This window comes from Lotus japonicus, chromosome 3 (assembly GCF_012489685.1).
Source record: "Lotus japonicus ecotype B-129 chromosome 3, LjGifu_v1.2".
Classification (NCBI taxonomy): Eukaryota; Viridiplantae; Streptophyta; class Magnoliopsida; order Fabales; family Fabaceae; genus Lotus; species Lotus japonicus.
The window spans coordinates 78,004,773-78,027,711 of NC_080043.1; the positions used below are offsets into that span (position 1 = coordinate 78,004,773).

General features: G+C 35.4%; 1 protein-coding gene across 3 annotated transcripts; it reads right to left on the minus strand.

Annotated features, from left to right (window-relative positions):
- Positions 1 to 12,324: 12,324 nt before the first annotated feature.
- LOC130746135 (probable E3 ubiquitin-protein ligase RHB1A) lies at positions 12,325 to 17,045 on the minus strand. 3 transcript variants are annotated; one of them, XM_057598676.1, is made up of 5 exons: positions 16,892 to 17,045; positions 16,036 to 16,229; positions 13,515 to 13,878; positions 13,291 to 13,400; positions 12,325 to 13,042 (listed from the first exon to the last, which is right to left on the minus strand). In XM_057598676.1, exons 2-5 carry the CDS (start codon positions 16,096 to 16,098, stop codon positions 13,004 to 13,006), a joined length of 576 nt encoding a protein of 191 aa, XP_057454659.1. In that variant the 5' UTR covers positions 16,099 to 16,229; positions 16,892 to 17,045; the 3' UTR covers positions 12,325 to 13,003. The 3 variants fall into 3 exon arrangements, with proteins under 3 accessions (XP_057454659.1, XP_057454658.1, XP_057454660.1); XM_057598675.1 differs by having other exon boundaries at positions 16,669 to 17,031; XM_057598677.1 differs by having other exon boundaries at positions 12,325 to 13,078; positions 16,669 to 17,021.
- Between the last annotated feature and the right edge of the window lie 5,894 nt (positions 17,046 to 22,939).

Here is a 22,939-nt window from a genome sequence, read left to right on the forward strand (position 1 = left end):
TGTGGGGGATCATGTAACAATGTAGTCTTTTGAGTGATGAATGTAATGATATTGTCAAATTATCAATGAAATGCATTATTGATGCTTTTGGTATGCATTTTGTCATGCTTGCTTTTGGTCATTTCCACCAAATCTTCTACTCCATTCATAATATAAGATCATTACAAAGTCTGAACAAACACATATTCCATAACAACAACCAGAACTTAAATAGACAACCATAATGTGAAATAGATAACCATTCATAATAAAAGATCAACCCTTACAAAGTCTGAACAAACACATAACACAATACTGTCAACCATTACAAAGTTCAATGCTAAATAGCATAACAACAACCAGAACTTAAATAGACAACCATAATGTCAATGCCAAGTTACTAAGGCTACTAAATATAATGTCATCAGTCAGTACATAACACAACCAGTTTTAAAACAAAAAAGAGACATAGGCTAGCTGCTGCATCACAAAAAGACTCTTCTGGAACTTCATTGTCATCAATTGTCCTCTGAGGTGTATTGGAACATAGAAGGTGTTGGCATGAAACACATATTTCCTCCAGGATAAGCATATGTCACTTGCCCTGGTGGTGGTGAGCTTCTTGCTGTTTCTGCCCTTGGTGGTACTGAAGTTGAAGCTTGGAATTGTGGACGAGTTGAGGAAGATGCTTCCACTGATTGCCTAGGTGGCCTAATTGAAGGGGGCCTATAGGCAGCAGGAGCAGGAGTGGGCCTATAAACAATTCCAGCAGGCCTACTTGCAATTCCAGTTGGTCTATTGGGCCAAATCACAAACCCAATAGGTGCAGCAGCAGGCATAGTGTTTGAAAGATGAGCATTTCCACTACTTGTAGGCACAGGAGCTGTATTAGCAGGAGTAGCATTTCTTCTAGGTCTGTTGGCATTCCTTCTAGGTCTTGTAGCAGCAGGCCTACTTGTAATTCCAGCAGGCATAGTGTTTGAAAGAGGGGCAGTTCCACTACTTGTAGGCACAGGAGCTGTATCAGCAGGAGTAGCATTTCTTCTAGGTCTGTTGGCATTCCTTCTAGGTCTTGTAGCAGCAGGAGTTTCCTATCACAGTTCAAAAAATTAACATTAATTAATATAATGAATTAAGTCATATTAAAGAGAACATAATGCTACCATTTTACCTGGGGTTTCTGAGGAGTCCCATTGGGGGCATTCTGGGATACATCAACCTCATCCTCAATTACTTCAGGTGGGGGTGGAACCCAATTTGTTGGCCTTATTGGTGCACCAATGTTCTAATCTCACCTTGCCAAATCCAGCAACCTCATCAAACTGTGGAAATTGTGTTTTGTTGTAATTGTTGGCCTCATCATCTGAACTGACAGGACTATGAAGGTCCTCACTTTTGTAGCTGCCTAGGTCCTCATCCAGAGACCACTCACTTTGTTCAATTGTTTCTCCTTGATAAGTTGGATCTGAATCTCCTCCTGAACTTGTGCTACCATCAGATTCAGATCCACTTGTGTCAGGCACACATCCCTGCTTCCTCTTCCTCTTGCTACCATCAGATTCAGTAGCTTTTGCCTTCCCTTTCTCTTTCAGATTCACTTGTGTCTCATTCTGATCTTCTGCCTCATTATGTACTCCATCCTCATTCATTGGATTGCTTGCATCATTAAGTTCCTATCACATGTAAAAAAAAATTAACATTAATTATTATAATGAAATAAGTCATATTAAAGAGAAGAGAATGCTACCATTTTACCTGGGGTGCTTGTGTCTGAGGAGTTCCGTTGGGGGCATTCTGGATTACTTCAACCTCCTCCATCACAGGGGGTGTAATAACTTCCTCCTCATCCACCACATGGACCACAGGGGGTGTAATCACAATCACAACATTCTCATCCTCATTAAAATTAGGGGGTGGAATAACCTCAAAAGGGACTGGTTCCAAATGCTCATAGTAAATCTCGATCTCTTGGTTGTTGGACTTAGATGCTAAGCATGCATCCATTAGGTCAGAATCAGTGCAAAGTTCATTTAACTTAAGCACATCTGGAACTTGAGGATTACGCCACCACATCTTCATAGTCATAACATATCCATGTTCCCTTGCCATAGCTTCCAGATCAAATAGGTTCAGCCTGTCAGAATCAAGATCCTCCCACACACACATAGTTCCCCCAAAGTATGAGGCAGTGCCATCCACATGCAAACTTATCTCACCACCATGCATCAATATCACAGTGATCCTTGAATCCATCTACACCACAATGGCAAAATAAAATCTCAGAATTTCACAATCTTAAGGGTTTCAAAATTTCACAATCTTACACCCACAATCAATCTCATTCCTTATAAAACCCCAAACCCAACTCTAATATACCAACATACCAACTTCAGAGAACCACATAAACCATAAAAATCATATCTTTTCCACAAAAATTCATGTCTTTTCCATAAAAATCATAACTTGAACTTCAAAATCGCAGACAAGGTACAGATGTGTCAAAATTTAGGGTTAACATGCATAAAGGTAAGAACTTTCAACTGCAGATTGCAAGGACTTGGGGTTTGGGAGACATACCTTGACGCTGCAAACGAAGGGTTCGCCCTCCTTCGTTCTTCTTCCTCAGCGAGCGACAGAGCGATTTTTCACAACACCAGCGAGCAAGAGAGCTTCCAAGCTTCCAACTAGTGTCGTTCTTCTTCCTCTTCTCTCTCTCTCAACCTTCACCAACGTTCTGCTTTCATGGAGAATAGTAGGAGTTTCTAAAATGGAGGGAGATTGTAACAAGGACCAATGTGACCTCCTTCTAACCCAATCAGAATCCAACACATACCTAGGGACCAATTTGACTTCTTTTGGATCTTTCATTTTAGGGGGGGGAACATTTTCTATTTCCACGTAGGCATTGATTGTGGGAAAAAAAAAATTCCATGTCAGTAAAAGGTTAACGGACGTTATATGATTTTAACGTCAGGGACTACTATGACTATTTTTTGTAACTTCTGGGGACCGCGAGCCTAATTAAATTCATCCAGGGACGATTCTGAAGTCGGTGGGAACTTCCAGGGACCATTGTGACCATTTACCCTTAAACATTTTCCTGCATAACAAGCAAGCTAATCCAAAAACCTGAAGAAGCAAACACACCCTTTTTCCTTTCATATGGCCACTTCTCATTATTCTAAATCAATGCATCCTTCATGCAAAGTCTTGTCTCTGATTCTTCTCCTTGTTTACTTGCTTTTTGTTGGTTCTTGCTCTGCAACAAGGACAGGGGCAACTATGAGGCTGAATCAAAGCACACAAATTCTCCGACCGAAGAACAAACCGGGTTTTCCATACAAAGGCATGGTTTTCAATTTCTTCCCCAAAGGGAGCATCGTTTCACCTTCAGGGCCTTCAAGGAGACATAACAAAGTGGTGGATGCCACACCTCCAAATTGAGCTGAATAAGATTTCCTAATTTACATTATTTTCTTCCTTTTCTTCTTTAGTTTTTGGTATTTGATTTCATGGAAGAGATGCAAGGTTCACAATCAGATACCATGCTCAAGGAAATTTGATCCTTAGAGGGTCTGTAATTTTTTTTCTTTTTGGTTGATCTGTGATTCTAATGTTTACTGTATATAAGAGATTATTGGCATATAGTAATAATGTAATATAATCACTCATTTCAATTTTCAAGTATGAGAGAGTTTTGTGAGTGTTACTATCTATTCATTTAATCCAATTGATTTTTGCTTTTTGATGATGAATTGATGATGATCAATCAAACCACATGGTTCTCTTGAATATCAGTTAATTAGTTTGTTTTCATTTCTGGGTGCAACTAGCACATCAGAAACATCAACAGTGGTCAGAATTGATTGATTTCATTCAATTGAACATGCCCCTCCACTTGTTTCTTTTCTCTGTTTCTACGTGTAACATTGACTTGATGAGGTGAGTGTTGATGAATAAAAAAGCCAGATTTTGGACGTATTCCCAGAACTGTAGCATGAAAAGGCAATAATAGAGTGTTCAGTGACAAAGTCCTCCAAGTTGCAATTTGGAAAACTTCGACGTGAGGAGTTTGATTGGCCCACTCGCTTGTGAAACTTCCACTCAATGAAATTGAAAACTTTGTTTTCTTCATAACTCTGTTTTATGCTTCAAAATGGCCTATGCTTATTTGCTGTCATGTTGAAAAAACTTGGCATGTTGTACATATAGGCCTCCATGGAACTAGTCCAATGAGACAAGCTACAGCTATGGGTAAGATCTTAATGTTGGGGTCCATATTTGGTAAAAATCCATTTTTATATGGGGATGCATCTTGCATATTCAATCATTATGACCATGTAGTGTTGGAATTGTACATGAATTTCAAAGAATTTTCAAGTCCCTCAAAGGAAGGGCACTAATAGAATAAAATTCATGATCTCAATAGCAGCATAAAACCCCGTGATATGTTAATTAGTGTCCTGGAATTTCTTCCAATCAAATTTCAAATTTGTCTGCTAATGAGATATTTGTCACCATGACCATAAGCTAAAGGAAATTCAGGGCTCTTAGTTACTATTATTAATTATTAAATAAGAATAAGTTGAATTAAAGAGTGCCTTGAATTCTGAAACTTCTCAATACACTAAGAATTGTCAATACACTAAGAGTAGGATATTCTTCCATTATTATGATAGCAGGGTTCATATCTAGTTACTACCAACTATGCCCTAAACTGTAGCATATTTGGATTGGATAAGCTTCACTTTTATAAGGATCAATTATAAAATTCAGAAGCTACTCAGAAAAGCTATTCTCGATAATCGACGATAACATCAGAATCAATTGTAGAAGAGAAACAAACATGCACTTTAGATGTAGCAAAGTGGTATAGCCTATCTTCAGTTTGAAGACATGTTTGCAATGTTCATGCTGACTTTAAGTGCATATGCAGCATGCAAATTGCAAAAGATGGATCACACCCGTCAATGCTTTGACAATATAATAAAGGCTGCACATTTTCAAAGCTGGATACTCTCAAGACCTATTTGTACGGTTGTCTTGGAGACCTTGGTGAATACCATTATACCAGATCGCTATAACTTCGGAAATAGGTCAAACCTGATGCATTGTTAAAGACCGAGGAAGAAGAACAAATTAATTTTGGTTTTCCTGGCAAATAGTAAGCTTTATGAGAAAGAGATTAAAAACAGAGGAAGTAAAAATTAAAACTTGAAGAAAACAGAGGAAGGAAGGAGACTAATCGAATGCGGTCTAGCAGAGAAGTGATGAAAGAGATATGAAAATGAGAAAGAGTGAGTGAAAAGTGAGATAGAAAATCTCAATTATTTAATTTATTTCTCTTTCCAAATTGAATCCTGACTTTGCAGAGTGCAGACTTATCAGTTTAAAATTTAAAATCAACACAGATCAATAAGCCAAACAAATGAAAGGAGGAAGAGCGGGAAATTTAAAAGCATGAGAAAACTTAAAATAAGCCAAAAAAAATGAGGAACTGACACGTAACCCAGGAGGGGTTTCTTTTCTTAGAGTATATTGATTCTTTCAAAAGAAATAGTGGTACCATTATTGCATGAGGTCATTTTCCAATAAGGACTATAAATGAAATATTTCCTTAAATAGATGAATGTTTTTCGAACTTTACTCAGAGACTAATCAGAGCCTATTTTACCCATGCCAAAACCTTATTTAACCCGGGCCATTTTGGTACAAGACAATCTGCAGAGACATAGAGTGAAATAGTGGTGGCAGACCAATGTTCTAGGTCTACTCATCAACTTATCTGTTTTCAACGCAGGAAATGGAAAAATAATTATTATATTTGACCAAAAAATATATTTCTTTCATGAAACCGAATATCTTTTCTCGTTGTTTTATAATGAAAAAGATTAGAATAAGAGCATGCAAGGAGAGTGGACCATTGAAATATGGGAAAGCTACAAGTGAATGAACGGACAAGCATGTTAAGACCATTTACAATGGTTGTTGAAAATTTGTGCTGAAGATTGTTGAAAATTGTTGAGAGGTTGTAATGGTTGTTGAAGATTGTTGAGGGTGATGTGGAGGGGAGAGAGAGGGGAGAAATGTTGAAGAGTTTCAACATTGTTGAGGGACCTGCGATGTGCCACGTGGCACGAGGCCAGTGGCCACCGACAGGCACGTGTATGACACGAGCAGTCTCAGGAGAGAGAAATGCTTTTTTTTTGCAGCGACGCGTGGCATTATCTGATTGGCTCGTCGGATTTCTTTTACCCTTATGTTTTGAACTCAATTATTTCATAAAAAAAAATATTTTCTGAAAAAAAAAATTATACCAAAATTCATGATTTTTTCTTCTCTATAAATAGAGACTTGGTTCGTTTGATTTGGACACAGAAAAAAAAAAAACCAAATTTTTCACCATCTTATTATCTTTCTATTAGCTTTTGTTTTGAAATGGATCCCAACAATCACGATTACAACACCCAGAATTCTTCTAACTACCAAAATCCCAACAATTATCCAGATCCAAATCATTTTCCCAACCAACGTCATCAAAATCCCAACGATTATCAAGATTCAAATCAATATTTCAACCAACGTTCTCAACATCCCAACAATTATGAAGATCCAAATCAATTTTCCTACTCACGTCCTCAAAATCGCAACAATTATGAAGATCCAAATCAATTTTCCTACCCACGTCCTCAAAATCCCAACAATTATCAAGATTCAAGTCAATTTTCCTACCCACGTCCTCAAAATCCCAACAATTTTGCACCAAATTCCAACCAGTCATCCTTTCATCCCTCTATGAGATATCCATCTCAAACACCCCCGTCTAGTGGTTATATGGCAATGGTGAATGAAAATTTTCCAAGTGTTGATGCACCTGAATTTCCCGAATTTTCAACACAAATGACTCTTGGTGGCATGACAGCTGCTAATCAATTCACTCCAAATCAAGAGGATCTAACTCCTAAGAGCAAGAAAACCCACTCACCAGCATGGAGCACTGCACAAAATTTGGTGCTAATTAGTGGGTGGATTAACTGTGGAACAAGCAGTGTTGTGGGGAAAAACCAGAAAGGAGAAACATTTTGGAGAGATATTGCTGAGTATTGTAATGAGCATTGCTCATTCGATCCTCCGCGTGATGAAATTGCATGCCGAAACCGCTGGAATTATATGAACAAAATACTGGGTAAATGGATTGGCGCTTATGATGCCGCTAAGCGTCAGCAAGCAAGCGGTTGGTCGGATAATGATGTTTTGGCAAAAGCGCGGGAATTATTCGTCTGTGGGAAGAATGTTCAATTTACTTTGATGGAAGAATGGATACAACTCCGTGATCTGCCACGTTTTTGTAGTCAAGTAGGAGGAAATAGTGACTCAGCAAGTAGTGGATCTAAGAGATCTCACGACAGTGATGCATGTGGCTCAACCTCTATAGGATCAATTCCTCGTCCAATCGGTAGGGATGCAGCTAAAAGAAAGAATAAAAAGAAAAGTAGAGAAGCTCCCTTGGAGGAGGACAAAGGTTGGGGTTGGGGTGAATACCAAAATTTCAAGGAGAAAGAGCTTGTACGATTGGAGAAGATAGCATCGGTGCAAGAAGAGACTAACCAATTGATGAAAACCAATTTGTATCTAAGGCTAACTTCCGAAGAGAACCTCGATGACCATAAGAAAGAAGTGTTGAAGAAGTTGTCCCTAGAGCTATTTGGGAATTAATTTCAATCGAGTATTTGTCTGTATTCGGTCAAATTTGTCAGTGGTGTCAAGTCTGTAGTGTTTGCTTTAATAACTTGCCAGTGGTGTCAAGTCTGTAGTGTTTGCTTTAATAATTTGTCAGTGGTGTCAAGTCTGTAGTGTTTGGCTTTAATGTATGGGTTATTGTGTTTGAATATGTTCCACTCAATTCGAGTCTTGTCCTTTTCCGATTATTAACTCTAGTTGATAACTTATTTCGAATCCGCCAGTGTCCACCATTCAATGTACTTATATATATGGATTCATAGATCCATTGATGTACCAATATCCCAAATCTCTTCCAATCTACTTCGAATTCTTGTGAAAATCACAACAACCAATATCCCAAATCTCTTCCAATTTCCAAACAAATGGATCCTTTTGAAAATCCAGTTCAAAATCCTTTTGATATGGCAACATACCTTCAAAATTCTAAACTTGAAGAAGCTTATATACTCAACCGAGTTAGGGAGCGTCGAAACAAAATATTGGAAGATAGGGCACCTCGTAGCAGAAAATATGTCAGTAGAGATCATGCAGCGGCAAACCAAAGGCTAATTGACGACTACTTTGCCAATGAGCCTACATATGACGATGCAATGTTTCGTCGTCGGTACCGGATGCAAAAACATGTTTTCCTTCGAATCTTTGCGGACCTTTCAAGTAGTGATAACTACTTCACCCAGCGAGTTGATGCAGCCAATAAAGATGGTATATCACCCTTAGTAAAATGTACCACAGCAATGCGAATGTTAGCATATGGTGTGGCAGCAGATGCAGTCGATGAGTACATCAAAATAGGAGGTACTACAACACTGGAGTGTTTACGTAGATTCTGTAACGGAATCATACGATTGTATGAGCAAGAGTACCTTAGAGCACCAACCGAAGATGACCTCCAAAAAATACTACATGTTAGTGAAATGCGGGGGTTCTCAGGCATGATCGGGAGTATTGACTGCATGCACTGGGAGTGGAAAAATTGTCCTAAAGCATGGAAAGGTCAATTTACTAGAGGGGATAAGGGAACCACAACGGTTATTCTTGAAGCAGTTGCATCTCATGATCTATGGATCTGGCATGCCTTTTTTGGATGTCCGGGAACGTTGAACGACATAAACGTTCTAGATCGGTCACCAGTGTTTGATGACGTGGAACAGGGAAAGGCTCCAACTGTGAATTTCTTTGTGAATCAACGTCCCTATAATATGGCATACTATCTAGCTGATGGTATCTGCCCTTCTTATCCAACTTTCGTCAAATCGATTAGACTTCCTCAAAGTGAACCCGATAAGTTGTTTGCACAAGTTCAGGAGGGATGTCGGAAGGACATCGAACGTGCATTTGGAGTGCTTCAAGCTCGTTTTAAAATTATCCGTGAACCAGCTCGTTTGTGGGACATAGCTGATTTGGGTATCATTATGAGGTCATGCATCATATTACATAATATGATTGTTGAGGATGAACGAGATTCATATGCTCAACGTTGGACCAATTTTGAGCAATCTGGGGAAGGTGGATCTAGTACACCGCAACCATACTCGACCGAGGTGTTACCCGCTTTTGCAAATCATGTGCGTGCTAGATCCGAGTTGCGTGATTCGAATGTTCATCACGAACTGCAAGCAGATCTAGTGAAGCACATATGGACAAAGTTTGCAAATGCTTCGTGATTGAAGATGATTTGTATCGTACTAATTACGTTATTTGTGTGTTGTGTGCTTAGTTTGTTGTCTTGCATTTTAAGTTAAGAAAATAAAATAAATTATTGTGTGCTTAGTTTGTCTTCTTCCATTTTTAAGTTAAGGAAATAAAATAAATTATTGTCTATATTTCAAAAAAAAATTAAATTTTTAAGTGTTTATTGTTTTAATTTAATTTAAAATGATAATTGTAATTTTATGTAAATAATAAAACAAAAATATAAAATTAAATAAAAATATGAAATAAAAAAGTGGTGAGTGAGTGGTGAGGTAGGGTGTTGAATGAAAACCATTGGAGTAGGTAATTGTTGAGAGTTTGTTGAATTGGAGAGAGAAGATGATGTGGAGTGTTGGGAAGAGAAAAAGTGGTGTTGAGAGGGGGTAAATTGTTGAAACCATTGTACATGGTCTAAACCAAACCAAAAGGAGCATCAGGCCAAACCAAAAGCTTTTACCGAGACACGCAAACTATTTTTTTTATTATATTGCTTTCACAATTTTAACTTGGGTAAAATTATTATGGGTGATAAAACTATTTCAATTAAGTATTTAACGCAATTACATCCACACAAATTAGAACCCGAGACCATTACTTAAGCTAAAACAATTCTGAACCAATTGATCTAGGCATTTGACATTTCTAACTCATTCTAGGGGCTAACTCAACTCGATTCACTTTAGTTGGATTCAAAGTGAGGTGGAGCGAGTAGACTAATATTACCATTTTAAACCTTTAGTAACGTCACCAATGTGAATCCATGACAACTTAATTACAGTCTTACAGTTTTAGCTATAGGGATTTTTTCATATTGTAGGGATTAAACCTGCATATTAGTCTCCTCCTAATTTTATCACTTGGACTATGTGATGGGGACAATTATATTACATTGAAAAAATTAAATTTTATTTACAATTTCCACGATTTTTGGGGTCAAAATTTGCAATTTCAACTTGATGGGTGCATTTGTGTTCTTGGCACTAAAGTCCAGCTCAACGAGGTGACCAACCACTTCAGATGGCCCATTCCTGGATTGCAGTCCTTATGTTAAAAAGTCAATGAATTCAGGTTATGTAGTCTATATTCTTTTTGCCAAAATAAAAATAAAACTAAATATATGTTCTATTCTCATGGTCATAGTTGCCGCCTAAGAGATGTACTAGTAGAACAAAATCATTAAAAGTTGTCTTTGTTCTACTCATTTCAGCTTTGCCAATATTTACTTGGATTAGGCGATGACTTTGAATTTCACTCAGCATTTTTTTCTATGTTCTGCCCCACTTTACTTTGAGGGAAAATGGTTTCATTGATCACCTCTGCCAATGATTAATGAGAGAAGAAAGCTAAGTAGAAAACTATTTTGTTATTCGGCATGCAAATCAATCAATTATATTTATGATCAAAATTCAAAGCATCATCATTTGGTTTGGTTTTGATTTGAAAATGGCTAATCTTTATATCTCCCTTTTGTCTTAACCAATAAAAGAGAGATTAGTTGCCATGTCCCCAGATTCTCCGGACATGGTACCTGTTTGTTTTAGCCAAGCATGTTTTTTTTTTAACTTCAAGCATGTTTACTTTGAGTGAAATGGGTTACCTGTTTTTGGCTAAATTTTTCGGTTCTCTAAATTAATTCTATATATGCGAGATCATGAAATTTTCAAACATATAATATATTTACTTTTACCAAATAATTCTGTTTTATTTTCCAAATAAATTGTTTCATTTAAATTTACTTTTTGATATTATTCCTAAATTAAAGACTTTACTTTCTAAAAAGAATTATTTCTACCCAAATTTAAACCAAATTTTTGCTTAATGCATTTGGATTCTCTCCTATGACATTGTTACGATTAATTTTGTACCTTTCTACCTTTTCATAAATATTACAGGTCTCCACTATTTTTTGGTGTCTCAAAGTATCCTTCTACTTAATATGTGAGGCTAATTTTTCATAATAACATCAAGTGCCAAGGTAGATCTCTCTCAACACATGTTTAAGGTACCCGAACTTCTTCTGCTCAGTCGAATTTTGGTCATAGGTCTCGACTATTTAATATATAGGAAGAGGAATACAAATAAAATTTCAACATAATGACATAATGTAAACTCTGATCATGAGAAAATTAATCATTCCTTTCTTAATAGCGACATGTCTGCAATGGCAATGATTAGTATTCATGACTCCAAAGATGGATCAAAGTACAGCTACTATCCAGTGGAACTCTACATAGAACCATTTACTTATTTTACATGCACTAATGTTATATTTACACCTAATTTTCACTCAAACTCAGGGGGGGCAATAAAGAAAAATGAGAAAATAAGTTGTGCGATTAGAAAAGAAGAGATAGATAGAAAAGAAGAGGTAAAATTGGGATGTAAGAGAGAATGAGTGTGAATGAATCTAAGTTAATTTCACGTGTGATCATATATGAATCAACTTGTGCAGAGTAGGGAAGCCCATAGGAGGAAACATGAAAGGGAAGGAAAATGTTTATATCCTTCTATGGCAAATAATTTAAGAGGGGGAATAAAAGGAAAGGTTGTATGGCTTTGATTTGACACATACACTTTTGGATTGGGAAACAGGGTATTAATGGTGTCGTTATACATGTTGAATTGATTGTGCTCTTGATTTCAATTCACTGTAGTTTGGAGTTTAGACTATGCCAAACTATATATACACATGTGCACAGAAAGACAACCACAACAGGTTACTAGCATGTTCAGATTACCTTATTTCTTCTCAGAATCAATTCTAGCACCCGAAAACTACTCACATAAGCTTCTTTCTAGAATTGATTTTTCCAGTAAAATTAATTATAGAAGAATTTCAAAACATGCACTACAGTGGTTTACAGCATTCACAAATCACAATTACCCCTTTAGCTACCAACCAGAAGAAAATTTCATAGAAAAGAAAAGGTTTAATGATCATTGCACATGCAACAAAAGAAGGAATCCCCAGCATCCACCAGAATATATACATTGAAAATGTAATGAAGCTTAAAGCAGACATGATTTACAAGACCAGTAAACTTTCTTTTTTTCTTTCAGAGAATAAACATAGAAAAACAAAATAAAAAGAGAAATGCTAGTAACACACTCTCTTCAACCCATTTCATATGATTGATTTTTTTTTTGAAAAGTCAACAAATTCTTTAACAAGTGAGAGAAATGTGTAAACTTTTTAAAAAATAAATCAATCACATGGAGTGTATTGAAGAGTGTGCTTAAAAGAGTGCGTTGATAGCACTCCTCAAATAAATATGAGCGATTTGTACAAGAAAATGGAAAGCAGTAAAGAAAAACAAAAAAAAGAAAAGCCATTCTGTGAACATGAATTCCTTCATCTTGAGAAATGCTGTTTATGTAAATTCCAACCTGAAGAGTTGCAGTCAATGAGACACGCAATGTGGCCATGTGGGGTAGCATTCTGTCAAAAACCTCCTTTTTCTCAAACAGATCGTACACAATGAATTGGCCCACCAAAACAACGATCTTTTACATGCTCGCAGAATTGAAAGTGAATCTGTATGAATATGATCATCTAAACAGTTTTCACACAACGAGTTTCATCTATCCTTCACGCATTTAGCAAGCCACTGCCACTCTTGCAAAACAACTAAACTAAGTTCAGTGTCTGGTCAAACATCATCTCCTGTTACATAAGAGGAAAACAAGTGTTTCACTTAAGCTAAACATGATTGGTAACCAAGATATAACTGTTCAGATTGTATTTTACAGTCAACAACAATCAATAATCCACACATGTTGCAGGAACTGCTGGAGTTTGTTTACCAACAAAGAAGTCAACAACCACTCTCTTTTCATGTTACATAGTTAACAAGGAATTGGTGTGAAAAGCCAAACCTGATCACATATAGGACACGAGTCACTTCTTTCCATCCACTCAAGAATGCAAGACAGGTGAAAATGGTGTTCACACTTTGTCAGAATTTTAGGATTCTCACCATCATATTCTGCATTCAAAAAAATTAATAAGATGATAGTTTCAGTGAGAGTCAGAACTTATCAGCCATGACCCCTTGAATGATACATTGAAATCTTAACTTTAAAAGATAACTCCGACTCACCTTCAAGACAAATTGGACACCCGTCCTCTTCTTCTGCCACTAGCGTATGAGATTTGTTCGATTTTGATAGTTCTGCATTCCTTGGAGATATAGGTGCAAATTTAACTTGAGCTTTACCGTCAGATTCTTCGAGATCTTCACATGTAATCAAAGTTTCAAAACTACTAGCACTGACTGTTTCTCTGCCTGACTCCGAGTCTGTTGAGGCAGGACCTCCGAGGACTATATCATAAGGCAGAGGTGCGGGAGGGGCCCGGTAAGTATCAGGTGTGGATGATTCCAGGTTCAAGTTAACCAGCAATCCAGCAGCAGCCGCGCCATCATTGGAGGTCAAATACTGACGCTCTTCTAAAGTCGGTGGACACTGAAAACAGGAATTTTACATATTTTATATCATATGTTCAAGACAAAGAAAATTGCCATCCAAAACAATGAACTAGTAGACATATCATTTTTCAAGATGCACTTAATTTCAAAGAGAACAATGAAATCAATCATGTCAAGCGTAAGCTACACCTTAGCCACCTTCTCATCTGACATTCCCCTGGGAATGTACATGTATGACGGAAATGCTGCAGAGTTTCACTTATGGTAAGAGGGAAGAAAGCATCGGTATTATGGTAAGAGTTATAAACTGCATAATACAATCCATCTAAAAAGAAATTTGCTAAGCTCCTAAGAAACTTTGAAATTTGTATATGACAATGAACTTGCTCCATTATAATAATTTTCTATACTATGAAGCCAAGTCCAACTGTAGAAATTATCAATATGAAGGTAGCCGTGAATTTATTTCACTCTTACCAATTGGAAGAAATAAAAACAAACAATAAAATAAGACTCATTTGAGAAATGAAAAAGGGGAGATAACATCAATCATTCATTATGAGCGTTATCGTATCATCCTCACCAATTCAACTTCAAGAAGCAATCACTACTCCGGAAACTTTTTTATCCTTCAATTAAGTGACAATTCAAGGATTATCTTTCTAGATCTTTCATGCCTGGAGTAAGCATATGATTACTCAGATTTAACTATTGATTTTCATTTCATTGCTCTGAGAAAACATAAAAACAAATGACTATAATACTAGAAGTGGGGTAAAGTCTATAGAGAATCTGGCAGCAACTTTAGTGCATGCTTGAATTTGAAGAGGTTCGTGATCACAACCTTAACATGGATCTTAATGTAACAGTGCCAGAAGTATGATCTTTATGACTTTATCACAGTTCCAGCTCGGAAAAAAGACCTATTCGAAATTAAGTTTTTATTTTTTTTCTGAAGATTCCTTAGGTGATCACTGAAATTGCTGGACAATATTTTTTCTTCAGGATTTGTTAAATAACTTGTATCTAAATCTTTGGAAATCTTTTTTATTTGCAACAACTGCATTCAGCAAGAACTTCATGACATTCAAAATTTAAGTAAGAATAACAATGATGTTCAGTTTGAAATTTAGTAGCCATTTCATCTATCACATGAAAATAGTGATTTTTGTAAATGAAGAATTGCACATGTTAAATATAATTAATAAGGGTGATCCGCTCTGAGTTAGCAACCATTTTGATAGGCTCTTCACAGCAAGTTGATTAAGGAATAGTTTGAATTTTCCCTTCAACAAGCAGTGCTTCACTCAAACCTTACTAATGAGTAATGCCAATTATTACAATTCACAAGCATAGATGAATGAGGCTGTTAGGAATAAAAACTAAGATGCATGAGCAATGGATTTAGTGCATGTTTGGAAATCAGTCCGTGCATGTTCTAATGCTGAGCTAACGGAAAATCAACAAATAGTTTCATTCGGGAAATGTAGGCTGGAATCAAATGTGAAAACAAGTTAACAAACACAGACTTACTTATTTGAACTTGAACCATTATAGTGACTTTGGTTACCCTTGACTTTATCATGTAAAATGATTCCTACTTTTGTTGAAGAGGACAACTTACAAGATGAAACCCCGAAAATCATGTTTTTATGGACAATATTTTTCTTGGGAGTTTTTGAGCATGTTTTATGGCCGTTATCATGTGTCTTCTTAAGTAACTCAGTAAAAAAAGATTTGCATAAAACATGGGGTCAAGTAGTATTGTTGGCTGACCTGTTTGCTTTTATTTGATGCAGGGACCGATACAATTGCTTTGCAATTTGGTATAGTTTCAGAATATATGTAAGTTTCCACATATGAATTTTTTTAACAAAAATAGTGAGAAATGAAATTATAAGTGAATTGGGAGCTCTCCCAATGTTTCTTCTTGGTTTCTTAGAAAAAGGAGCATTCTATTTCTACCTTTTCTTTTCAATGGGGTCAAGGGGTTCATAAATTAACAGATGAAATAATACTAAATGAGAGTACATATAGACAAGATGAAAAGAATCACTTAGAATCCATATATGCACTACTTTCCATCATAAATCTATTTTTATCCCGAATGGTAGAAGGACTCATGGCATAAAATATCTCTGTTACATAAACTACAGTCTACAAGTAAGATAAGAGAGGATAGGAAATTACTAACATAGTAGTACACTGGTGTTCCATGCAGGTGAGGTTTTCTAGCAGAACAACAGCAACCTCCCATTATCCAGCAGTTCTTTTCAGTTATCTAATCAAGTCTACCAGTGAATTTCTCATTCTCTTCTGTTATTTGGAATCAAAACAGGACCAGAGGCCACCAGAATTTACGCGTCTACTCAACTACCGCAAGAGTACCTATGAATATATTTCACATTAGAATGGACTTATATTGCAAACAAACACAAATTGAAATAATCAATCACACAGTTCTTTCAGCAAAAGCCATTCATTTTGCAAAACAAAATAACATCATAACAAATTGCACAGTCATAACAAAGATTTTGGTTTCCCAAGATATCCCCACAGCTCCGGTAGCCACGAGACTAATCACATGGCTCTGAGAATAGTCTTAACATAGATGACGATGGACTATATGGCTGCAAAAGTAACAAAAGCCTCAATTCACAGCCTCATATACAATTCAACCAAATTCATATAACCCCAATTAGATATTACTATGATCACCACACGAAATTCAACAAAAAGACAAACATCCATGCGGCAAACAATCCACAAAACCAATAAGAACAGACCAAAAATCAAACAACAAGACCAGACAGACAGACAGACCCACCTAGATTAATCACCAGACCCAACAAAACAGTGCAAACACCTTGTCAAAGAACACCCAAACGACCAAAAAGAAGAACCGCTTAGACAAACCGAGAAAAGGGTCGAACACAGAGGAACATGTGAATCAAAATTCACAACAGAAACCCTAAACTGTGGCGTGGAAAACGGTTACAGTTAGAAAAATGAAGATGGGGTTTGATGAAAAGGGATTGTGAAAATGTTACAGTGTGAAACGTTTGATTCCATATACGAATGAATACGTTGGTTGTGTTTTGTTGGTGGGTCGGTCGTCCACCACAGTGTGTGTGTACGTACGACGCGCTTCACTTATTTCTTTGTCATTAGGGGAAGGGGGAATTGTCGTTTCTTTACAACTACAATGAAATGGAATGGTCAACTCAATTTCTTTAGCTTGTTATGTTATTATGCTGCTCAACCACATAATAATATGCTTTTGTTTGGGTGTGAGGGGATAAACACTCTTATCTTAATAAATATCTTAATAAATATTTAGGTCGGCACACATCATAATAAATATTTTTTTAATTTTTCCCCATAATAACCAACATGAGAATAATCTTCTCGAGAAACGAAATCATGATCAACTTTCTTTCAACAAATCGTTCTTCATACGTATTGTCCAGTTATCCGTACTCTGAATTAAATGCTTAAGGAGCTCAACTATCTACTAGTTATGTTAAACTTTGTGAGTATATCTTAATAAATATCTAGCTTCTAAATTGAAATAATTTATTTAGGCTTATCTTATGGTATAAGTTTATGCAAGCGTTTGGAAGAACTATGTAAATAACTTAGTATAATTTATCTATGAGTTATTTTGAGCTAATTATTTTCATAAGGTGTTGATAATAGCTTATGCCAACCTATAACATATTTTAAGTTTATTTCAATAAGTTTCTCAAATTAGCTTAAACATTTATTTCATAAAGCTCTTGTTGTCATAAATACTTACTTAAGTTGTTTACCATTTTGTTTATAAATTATAAACTAATTTTAGAAAATTTAATAATTTTTAAATAGTTTATAAGTAATATAAGAATTTGTTGTTAGAATTTGAGAGATTTAACTCAACTCAAAAGTTAGCCCAATAGTTGAGGTTGCTCTACCATTTATGAAGACTATCTATGTCATATCTTTAGCTAATATAAGACTTGTAACACACCCCCTCGCATATGACTGGACATCTAGAGCAAGAAAATTGCAGAACTATATATTCGTGGGGTGACCCAAATATGAGATGTCTCTACCAACAAATGGACTAATACATATTAGAATTTGGGAGGTCTAACTAAACTCAAAAGTTAGCTCAAGAGTTGATGGTTACTATACGGTTTATAAAGGTTATCTATGTCAAATCTCTAGCAAACGTGCATAAACTAATTTAAATATCTTATAAAAAAAACTTAAAAAAACTTATAGGTAGGTAACAAGTGTTGAGAATTCAAGTATGGGTTTGAGTCACACATTGATTAAGTAAGGGCGGGGATAAGACTTTATAGAGATGTAACTCATAAACTTAATGTCTTAAAGTTTTGGGTTAAGATGTGGTGTCAATATCTCTTGATGTTTTACTCATCGACCCATAGGCTCACCTGCCACCCCATACAATAAGTTATTTTTATAAACTGTTTTAAACACATGCATACCGTTATGTTTTGGAATAAACTTGAATAAGCTCTCTTATAAACACCATATTTGCAAGTTTGGAGCTAGGTTAATATTTTGTGAAAAATCAATCTTTTCAAAAAGAAAAAACAGGAAAACATGAGACTAATTTTTGCGATGCTCGAAGATCACATTAAATCTATAAACTTTTCCTAACAAATCATTTTCTACACACAAAGCCCAAAGGTAGATTAATAATCGAATAATTACTTAAAGAGCTCTCTTATTGTGCTGAAACTTGTTGGTAAAGCAGTGATATTCTTCTTTTTTTGGTTTTGCAAGGTATCATCACAACTGACAGTCATGAAACTTAACTTTTGTGACTCTAAGATCACATTAAGTGGATAGATCTCTTCCAACAAATGTTTCTCTATACACATTGTTAGAGATAAAACCATAGACTTAACATTTATGCCGCACCTTGTTGGTAAGTAGCGATATTCTTGATTGTTGAATATAAGAAAGACGTGATTACCATGCATCTTACTTTATAAAGAAATAAATTGATAATAATTGTATTTTTAATTAAGGACTGTGTCTTAAAATTCTTTGATGACATCAGACATAGAATTATTTCAAATAATTAGTTCCTTGGCGTGAATTTTATAAAGCCGTGTTGATGGGTGTAGGCCCATATTCTTATCAACATTGATAAATTTATTGGTACAATCAACAGAATGATATTAGTACTACTACTTCTAATGCTCATACAATAGAAACCAGCCCCGTGCAATATCAAATTAGTAAAGAATATTAAGCAGATTGTCTAGGTAACCAACCAACCATATGATAAAGAAAGCATTTAATTATCAGGAATCTAAAACTGTCAAGCATTCACTTTCTTCATGATACATTACTAACATTAGTTATGCTATCACCATTGCTTGTTGTGATTGCATAACTTGACCTAAATGCATCTGATTTAAAGGAATCTCTGTTAAGGGTGAAAAGGGATTCCATAACCTTGGATTTTGCTTTTCTGAGTCATCTGAAATATTGTTTCAAAATCAAAGCTTGAGTGGTTTTTCAATTGATTCTTACAAAAACAATTGAAGTTGTTTCTTCTTTGGACTTTTTTCTAAAAGGTTTTTTCTTTTCTTTTCTGAGTGTATGTTTGTTTTGAAGCTGTGTTAAAAATAAAAGTAATTTTTATTAATAAGGATAAATTAGTAGTACTTTGAAAAAATTGCAAAGGGAAATCAGCTAACTATTTTTCATTCCACTTTCAAATCTTAACCAATTTTTTTTTCTTTAGCCACATTATTTGAACTTTTCTAGAAGTGCAGGAAAGTTGATCATTTTTGTTGAAAACGCTTATGATTTGTTTCGGAACTCTTCAACTTGCATAATTTTAGAGTATCTTCATCTGTAATTCTTAGAACTTAGTTCTTAAGCATTACAGAAGACTGACGTAAAATTTTTAGTTTTTAAAACTTAAAATCAATTCTTAATTAAACAACTTTGCTTTATAAGTTGTTACTATTAAATTCAACTCTATCATCCACCAAAGGTGAGATTAGATATCCAATAGGTAATAGGTTCCTGAAATGATATTGCTTTATCAGGTAGAACTATAATTCAACACAGGATGTAATAGAAAGCTAAAATTCCTAAATGATCTTAGATTCTATTTTGTAGCACTAGCTTATGACATCAGTCTTTCGTTTTTCAATTGCTTTGGCTCTGTTTGTTCTGTTTTAATTCCCCTGCTACTTTCTACTTTCCCCCTCTCTGTACCTCTTTTTTGTTTTGTTTTCTTTTTCGTTCCTTCTTGTTATATATATGAGTGGCACCCCGTGTGCCTTATTAATGTTACAATGGCTTATAAAAAAAAACTTATGACATTAGTTCAATCATAAGATAACTTACATAAGAGCTTCAGGTCCAGAACGAATTGAGAAGAACAATCAAATCAAGAAAGAAACGGCAACAAAGGGGGGTATTGAAATTGGTTTCCTACTCAAGTATCCCGCGAGCATTAATATTTAATACCAATAATAATATCTATTATCTAATTTCCACATATTAATTTGATGTAACATATTATTGTTAAATTTAAGCTCGAGAGTAGATAATACATGTTTTAGTGATGAATTAAATAATTAGAGGGGAATTATAGTCTTAAATGCATCTTGTTTTAATATGTCTCACATAATTAAGGATTAAGATAACATAATAATATTCTATTTACAAACTAATATAAATTTCAAAAAAATAATAATATAGACTGAGGTAGAGATAGATAATAAATATTGATTTTATAGGTATGGAACAATATGAAAAAAAGTGTGTGTGTATATATATAATATGCATTCCATATGGAAAAATTGAACAATATTTTACAGTTTTTGATGAATTCTACGCTAGAGCAATAATACAAAATTTATTTTAACCAAAAAAATAATACAAAATTTATCATCCATAAGAAAATTAAAAAAATTAGGTAGTTTATGGGTGCTAGTTGAAGTCATCACTTTTCTCAGAGTTAGACCTCTTCATGCTCCACCAAATCCAAGTTATCACCTATCACAACAATCACAGCAAGCGATATGATTACCCCAACATAGATTTTCTTCCACATCATGTGAGTATGGAGGATGCCAAAGCCTTTGAAGACATTTAATATGGCTAAGACAATAGTTGAATAGCCAATTATGTAGTGAAAGAAGTTCCAAAATGTTCTCTTAAACAGCTGCTAGAACAATTAGAGTGATTCTGATGCATCTATGAGGACCATGATGAACTCCATAATATGCATCCCCATAAACACACCAGTGACAAAACCCACAATGCCAATCAAGAATGCAAGAGATTGACATGCTCGATGCAAATGAAACCATATATGTTACTCCTAAACCACTAAATGCTTTCAAGTAGCGAGCAAAGATTACCCAATTGGCATTAGTATTCCCCAGCTTATTGCATTCAAAAATCCATGTATTTGTGAATGATGACAAAGTGTTAGGTAGCGTTTGGTAGACAGTTGGGAAGGGAACAGAACGGGACATTTGGGTCTTGTTCTGTGTTTGACATGTTTTTAAAAGGGAACAGAACATGACATAAGGCTCCTAGAACGGAACACTTTAGTTCCATAGAAAAGGGTGGAACAGAAGGGAACAGAAAAGAACACTCTTGTAAAATACGAAATTACCCTTAGGTTTTTTCCTTCATCTTTCCTTTTTTTTTCTTTTTCTAAACTTCACTCTTCTATTCTACATCAAGCCGTCTCTCCAAAATTTCTTTTCTACAACAACATTCCCATTTTTCTACGAAAGCAATTGCCATCAACTGCAGTGTCAAATCCAATCGTTCCAGTTGTTAATTCGATCAAAATTTTCTTCTCGCCAACGTGATTGCTTCAATAATCAATATTTTTCGTTTGTTTTATATGAATTTCTTCTTTGCATATATGCTAATTAACTGGATCGAATTAAAACTGAAGAAATCATTTGCAAATATATATTAATTGGATCGGATTAATTGGTGAACAGGAGTGTGAACTACCTTCAACTAGTGTTTTTTTACTCGCGCGTTGCACGGGAAATATGTCTATTGTATTTGATATATCAATCAATACATTGATTTTTTAGATTTCTGTTTTTTTCCAATCATAACCTCAACATATGAATATGATTGTTTGTTAACCAATTCGTTGTATTCGTGAGATAAAAAATGTGATCCATATATCATTACTCATTTATAATTAACATAGGAAATACGATTGAATCCATAGGTAAAACACTAAAGTAATGAAAATATACTATTACAAATAATATAATTGACCAAGGAGATGAAAGTGAAGTTGTAAAGGGGGAGGAATCAGACGATTGAAACTGAGACAGGTTAGAGATTGAAAGTAGTGACGCTCGGTGACGGATCTGAGGCAAAGGGGAGTCGCGATCAGAGTAGATGACCATGTCGGTGTTGAAGGAGGACTTGCTGAGGGGTGGCGGTGAACGAAGCGGGTTCTGATCTAGGAGGTGTGGGGTGAGAGTTGACCTTCTTTTAGGGTTCTGATTTGAATTGGGATCGAATTCAAACAGAGTAAAATGAGGAGAGAGTAACATGTGTAATTCATGAAGAATGAACTATTGGAATGACACGTGTAAAGGAGGCTTGGAGAATCAATCAGGTATATATCGGGACCGGTGATAGGTGCAATTGAAATTAAATTTGAATTTGAATTTGTGAACCATAAATGTTGAAAACGGGAAAGAAGAAAGAAGATTTGAAAACGGGAAAGAAGGAAAGCAAAGAAGGCAACGTGGGTCAGGGAAGAGAATTCATGTGGGAATGCCACGTATTAAGAAGCAATAGAGAAACGTGGGAATGACATGTAGGGAGGGAGCTGTGAGAATTAATCTGAGAGTAAAATGCACCTTGAATTGACACCTCAGCAAGTGGCTCTCATAGCCCTTGTTCTTATATTCTTATATTTGACATTATCCATCAATGAAAACATTTAGAAATGGTTAAGCACAATCCCTTATGCAAAAGGGAGAAAGAGATAGCACAATACCTTACAATTGCTATACAATACTCCCTTTCTTGGAAGAAGGAATCACGAAGTACCTGCACATGACTAA